Source organism: Pinus tabuliformis, chromosome 9 (genome assembly GCF_031772625.1).
Source record: "Pinus tabuliformis cultivar Carrire ecotype Pingquan chromosome 9, CPIR1, whole genome shotgun sequence".
NCBI classification, from domain to species: Eukaryota; Viridiplantae; Streptophyta; class Pinopsida; order Pinales; family Pinaceae; genus Pinus; species Pinus tabuliformis.
This window is the reverse complement of record NC_142307.1, coordinates 428357925-428364703: the sequence shown is the minus strand read 5'-3', so window position 1 is coordinate 428364703 and position 6779 is coordinate 428357925. Positions and strand designations below refer to the sequence as shown.

General features: G+C 36.1%; 1 protein-coding gene across 1 annotated transcript; it reads left to right on the top strand.

Annotated features, from left to right (window-relative positions):
- Positions 1-3418: 3418 nt before the first annotated feature.
- On the top strand, positions 3419-4474 carry LOC149148980 (F-box protein At5g49610-like). Its single transcript, XM_089442343.1, has one exon. It carries the CDS (start codon positions 3419-3421, stop codon positions 4472-4474), a length of 1056 nt encoding a protein of 351 aa, XP_089298469.1.
- The last annotated feature ends 2305 nt before the right edge of the window (positions 4475-6779 follow it).

The following is a 6779-nucleotide window of genomic DNA, read 5'->3' as shown; positions in this document are numbered from 1 at the left end:
GTTGCAAATTCTTTTACTGGCAGATCCCTGTAGCTTCCTTATAGTAAATGACCTTTCAAAAGATAAGCTATCAAAATTCACATCTTTCCGGTTTACAACTTCGATTGTGAACAAGATCATCAATCGTTACATCTAATCAGCATTCGGTAAGATTCAATCCTAGTTTTTATATATAGATAGATAAGTCTTTCCAAAGATATATATAAAGTCATATGCCCAAAAGGATTGGATCCATTCCCTTGGTGAGGAGCAAGAATATTTTTACCATTGGGTAAGGTTTAATCACTGTTATATATAAACACATCACGCATATATAAACCATGGGTAATGCAGGAGCAATGTAATTTATCTCATGGACTTTTAGTGATCATTGCAAGTAAAACAACCTAGTATGATCCTGTGTGTGATTTTGTGCCCAGTAAGGTTTGAATCTGGATCATTGACACGGTGACACCCTGTTTCAACCACTAGAACACAGCCTACTGGACTTGGGGGTGCTTTTGTTAACACATGAAACATGTCAGATACCATTATCACGACTACACTAAGGATATTAATTATCACTTAAGAAACCTAGAAATTTGGGACTCGGTTGCATGAAGGAAGATGTTTAAGGTGTCAACACCCAGTCAAAGCAATACCTCAGGTTTTGCCAGGTCCATGAAGACAATGAAGAAGATTTTGATGAGGCAGGTCCATAATTAGTGTCTTAGCACTAACTCAGATTCTACTTAATGGTATGACTGATGAAAATATGACACCACACTGAAGGATGAAACCAAAAAGGATTAATGCCTTTGAAGCTCTTCCTAAAAAAAAAAAAGGGGTGATATTAACAGGACTTTTGAAATCTGCAATTATTAGGGCCTCCAGTGGAAGTAATGTAGCCAGGGGCTGCAGGTGATGATGGAAATGAAAAACCCCACAAGAAAGGTAAGGAAATTATGTTAGAGCATGAGAATGATATTGTGAAATCCAAGAAAGAGAAAATTCTCAATAACAGAGATAAGGGTAAGTTGAGATACAGTTTAGTGTCGATTGAATTGTAGTCTAGCAATAGACTTGTGGGAGTTTACCAAAACTAGCCCAGACTCGATACTCATGCAATCCATGCGTGGTCTCTACTTGAAATCCCTGCAGTGATTATTGCATCAGTGCAGTTCTGCATTGGCCAAAATTGGATAGTTTCTGTTAAAAATAATATATATATATATATATTTTGAATAACCAGTAGTTATGGTTAAGCTAATATATAGACAATGAATAAATGTATACTTTTATCATGTATTTGAAACATTTTAAATTTCGAATAGCCACTCCACTTATTATTAAAGACGAACAAAATTTTAATGATCGAAACAAATACTAGGAAAGAATGGTTGTTAATTTATTTTCAGTTGAAAGTGGGATGAAAAGTATCAGCAAGTTTATTTATAATTTATGAACAGGGCCATCCCCAACAGGTGTTCACAGGTAAATAATAAGGGATTTGAACATAAGACCTTTGTATTCATATTTACTTTATATTTTACAAGCTTGGTAAGTGAACAGCTAACAGTGTTTACGAATGAAGAATTCCAAGAGTGAACCTTTTCTTTTGTCTAAGCCATCCTTGACCTTTTTGGTTCAATTATTATTTCATGGTTTGCTTTTCTGTACCAATTTCTAGTTGTATTGGTATCAACTTAATTTCATCCATAATAGTGCCTTAGGTACGCATGTAGTTGAGATTGTGAGTGATCGAACAATAATCATGCCCTTAAAGTATAACATGAAGAACTAAAACCAACAGTTAATATATCTCCCCTACAGATATAATGTGGTTGGAGGGATCTTCTTTAGGTTTACCATTAGTTTTAGGAATGACTAAGGGTAGATTAGTTGGCATATTGGCCAATTTGGATAATTATGGATAGGAACATTAATATTATTTGAGGAGATTCAAACTTGCCATATATGTAGAAGGCACTCGTGGGCATTATAGTATTCAAAGGATGGGGTTGAGGAGATTAGTTCACTATATCATGTTATCAAAGTAGGACCAGACTTTCTAGGTTCAATTCAGTGGACCACTCGAATGCTTGCACACTGGTTGGTTTAATACTCAATTGTAAACTGTGAATTACAGAACCATCACAGTTAAGGTCCTTTCAGGAATATCAAAATTTTGGGTTTATTTCATTGCAATTTGAATCATGTGTGTTTTTTTAAGTTCCTCAAGTATGATTCTACCCAATAACAAATTTTCATTGAAGGATTTCACAATCTCAATGGATACTTATAGTTAACAATGACAACATCTACACAATGTTCCCTACCTTATGCTGATTTTGAACTAAGAGATTACTGGAATGCTTACATACCTATCATGCATATCACCACTTTTAACTTTCTCATCCTTTCTCCCCAAACCACAATGAAACAATAACAACAACCTCCATGACAAATGCAACGATCGTTCATTGAAGGAGGATATGGATATTTTGTATGACAAGAGCTATCGAGGTTTACTAATTGACCCTGATGCTGCTCTATTGCGAGCCTATGCTGATATCCGTGCGCCCTGAGAGAGCTAAAAACACCATACCCAAATAGTTATAAGTGGCCTTTAACAAATCCATTTTGAGATAACAACATCGTAACCATGTATGCCAAGTATGGCAGTCCAGGAGATGACCGACTATTTTATGATAAAATTCTAGGAAAAATTTTAACTCATGGAATGTAATTATGAGAGTTTGCCACAAACCGGCTGAGCGGGAAAACACCTACACTGTAGTACCAAATGTAAAATGAAGGCATATTTCCAATTGACTTTGCGTTCCCATTGGTACTAGGATTGTAGTGACATATCAACTTTGCAATAGGGCAAGAAGTCCATTATCATATAGGCATAAATGGGTTCAATTCCAACGTTTTGTGGTGGATGAAATCACTTCTATCCTAAATTTGGATCTGTCGAGGTTCATGCCAAATGTTGAGAAAAAATCTAAATTGAGTGTGGTTTAATGCTCTACAATGCTTCTCGGTTATGCACTGAGAAATCATAGATCATATAAGGAGGTATTCGCATTCTTTCATCAACTGTAGCCGGTGGGTGTGATTCTGGACTCAGTTACAGTGGTAGGTGTGCTCTAAGCTTGTGATCATTTAGAAACTCTAGAAGAAGGTAAATTGATTCATAGTTATGTAACTAGGAATGGATTTCAGTCAGATGCTTTGGTAAAGGTTGCTCTTATGAATATGTAGTGTGGTGTTTTGGAATGCCATGATCTTTGTGTATGTTGTTGAGGTAATTCTGGATCTTGAAAAATAGAGCGGATGCGCAGAAGTGCTGGGAGGTTTCCAGAAAGAGTTGCAGCCTCAACAGGAAGAAAAATATTTCTTATATTTTCTGTGAAATAGAAATATTGTAGCAATGGAAGCTGAAATATGGCAAAGGATCCCAAAAGAGTTGTTGCATATGATTTTAGCGAGGCTGCCCATTAGGGTTCTTGGCAAAATGAGGACTGTGTGCAAACAGTGGAAATATCTACTGTCTTCCCGTGATGCCTTCGAAGGACTTGTTCCAATTTGGTCACTGTACTCCACCCTTGGGTTTTTTATTCAGATCCATTGGAATCCAAAAGATGACGTGGATTCTTGGGTTATAGAAGAACGCAGTTCAGACATGTACAAAGTTCCTTTGCTCAATCACGTCGTTGTGAATACTTGCAAGGGCATCTTCTGTTGTCATAGAAAAGGGGATATGTTGGATCTTTCCATAGGCATTCCCAGTACCAGGAATTGGGTACAGCTGCCTCGTCCTCCAATACCTGCTTTCGTTTTCAATGGATTGGCTTTCGATTGTTCCACAAGGCGTTGCACTCTCCTGCTGGGCAGATATTCTAGTAGCAGGAGAGGAATTGTGATGTGTATTTATGATTCAGAATCCAACGCCTGGACTCAAGTTTCCATGATGGTCGCGGACCATATTCGGCCTACTGGAAAGGGTATCTTCTGTAATGGCAAGTTTTACTGGGTGTCTCTGCCTCCCAATCCCCCGAATCCCATCCCTAATCTCATGGTAGCCTTCAATATTGCCGACGGGCTGTGGACAGAAATCCCGTTGCCACAGAGATGCAAAAGGATTAGTCCTGAAAATTTAGGGGATTACAATGGGCAAGTGGTGCTAGTGGAGCACAAGGGCCATGACTCTGTTCGCATATGGAAGTTGAATGAAGCAGAAGTATGGTGTGATGTAAAAAAGAACCGTTTGGCAAAATGCAGCATTCCATTATTGGATTCAGTAATAGTTAATAGCAGTGGGTTGGTAATGGTAATGGATCGGAAAATGAATATATCGATATATAACTGGAATGGGAAATTGATAGTCTGGCGGTTGAGATTCCCTGGGCCTCGCATGTCTCAACGACCAATTCGAGTATCCATATCAGCCTTCGAATCTAACAACTTATGGTGGCCTCAACCATGATTTATATACTGATCCATTATTTAGGAAATTTTAGATGGTTGTGTTTTATTTTTCCTAGTTCTTTTTCTAAATTTCGATGATAATTGAAGTGCTCAGTTTATGAATATATTCTTTCTTTTTATCATATATTACCAGCGTAACATTTTTCATTTACTCAAACTATGGATCCTGAAACTTTATTGACAATTAAATTAGAATTGTGGAAGTTAGTTTCTAAACTTGCAGAGCTGTTTTATCTATATATGTAAAAGAGAAGTAAAAGGTATGAATAGAGAAGAAGATTATTCATCGTTATATGCAAAAGAGAAGTAAAAGGTATGAATGGAGAAGAAGATTTGGAGGCTTTTTGGTGTTTATTTTGCAGTTTTTGAGATGGCTAGTAGTGTACCATAGCTTGATGGGAAAATGGTATCTGGTGCATCAAGATGAAGACTCTTTTCTACTTGTAAGAAATATATGAGATATCCAAGTGTGAAGATGATGATAATGACTTTGTGAGTTTTGCTATATTTTTTTAATCTGATTCTATTTATTTTGAGAATGTAGTAAAAGAAAGAAAATGGTGTGATGACATGGATGAAGAAATCCAAACAATTGAGAAAAATGAGACGTGAGAGATAGTAAATCTTCTAGCAGAAAAAGGAGTTATTAGTGTGAGGTGAGTTTATAAACTCAATAATGATGTATAATGCATAATTAAAAGGCACAAAGCACAACTTGTAGTCAAGGGTACAAATGACAATATGGAAGAGAATATAATCAAACCTTTGCTCTTGTACAAAGAATGGAAACCGTTATAGTTGTCATGGCAATAGTAGCTCAATACAAATGATAATTCCATCAGATGGATGTAAAATCAACTTTTCCCAATGACGTATAAGTTAAGAAAAGCATTGTGTGGGTTCAAGCAGTTGCCAAATGCTTGGTATAGCTGCATTGACTCATAACTATTGAGCAATGGTTTTAGTAAAAGTAGCAGGAAGCCAAATAGTTTACATCAAAGTTAGCAATGAAGGTGAAATTATCAAAGTTAGCAATGAAGGTGAAATTATAATTATTTGCTTGTATGTAGATGATTTTATTTTTACAGGAAATAATCTATCCATAGAAGAATCTAGATTAGCAGTCGAGAAAGAATTTGTAATAACAAAAATGGGCTTATTGAGATATTTTTTGGTATTAAAGTCGAACAAACAAATGAAAGTATCTTTATATCTCGAACCAAGTATGCAGGGGTTATCTTGAAAAGATTTAGGAAGTTGAATAGCAAGCTAACGCCAACAACAGCGACAAGAGATCTGAAGCTAAGCAAAGATAATTGCAGTAGCAATATAGATCCAACATTTTATAGAAGTTTGGTTTGAAGTCTTATGTATGTGACAACAACAAGAATTGATAACATGTATGCAGTCAGTCTAATCTCTACGGCTATGGAGACTCCAATGTAAGCACACTTGCAAGCAAGAAAGATATTTTTAAGGTAGGTGAATGGCACCAAAAACCATGGAAGAATCTTGTATATTGCAGTACATAACTTTGAGTTAATTGGGTACATTTATTGTGATTGGAGAGAAAACATAGGTGATGGAAAGAGCATATTTATTGTGTTCCAAATTTGGGTCAGGAAGCATCTCACGGGTTTCAAAGAAACAAGCCATTGCGTCATTTTCCACAAAAGAAGTGGAGCATGTGGCAGCAAACATAACAGCTTGTCAAGCTATATAATTAAGAAGGATATTATAAGATTTAATGAACAACAAAAGGGAAGAATAATATTTCGTAATAATCAAGTGTTTCATAGATGTAGCAAACACAGCCATCAGATACCATTTCACAAGAGAATTCATTGGAAAAGGAGAAATAGATTTGGAATTTTGCAAGTTAGAGGAGCAAGTTGCAAAGAAGTCCACAAAAGCAAATTCGAAGGAGAATTTTGAACAGCGAAGAAATGATCTGAGACTGATCGATTTCAACAAACACTTGAATGACAGCACAACTATCACTTTAGTCTTGCAATCCTAGAGCTTCTTCAAAGCAGCATCTCAGAGGATTATTATTATAAATGACTTGTACATGCCTACACAACAACTGGGTTGTAGCTTCTCTTGCCTTTCACTCATCTACCATGAATATGCTATTTTGATATATAGTTTATAAGCTTACAATGCTGCTTTATCTTTATATGCAGAAGAGAAGTAGGGGAATCAGTTGATAGATTTGATATTAATGATAGAAATGGTTGGTGTATGGACTACATGTATGACTCACTTAGTGATGGACTATCTAGTGTGTAACTTATCAGAAT

Excerpts from the sequence above, each read along its gene's own strand:
- LOC149148980 (XM_089442343.1), top strand. The coding sequence starts at position 3,419 with ATGGAAGCTGAAATATGGCAAAGGATCCCAAAAGAGTTGTTGCATATG.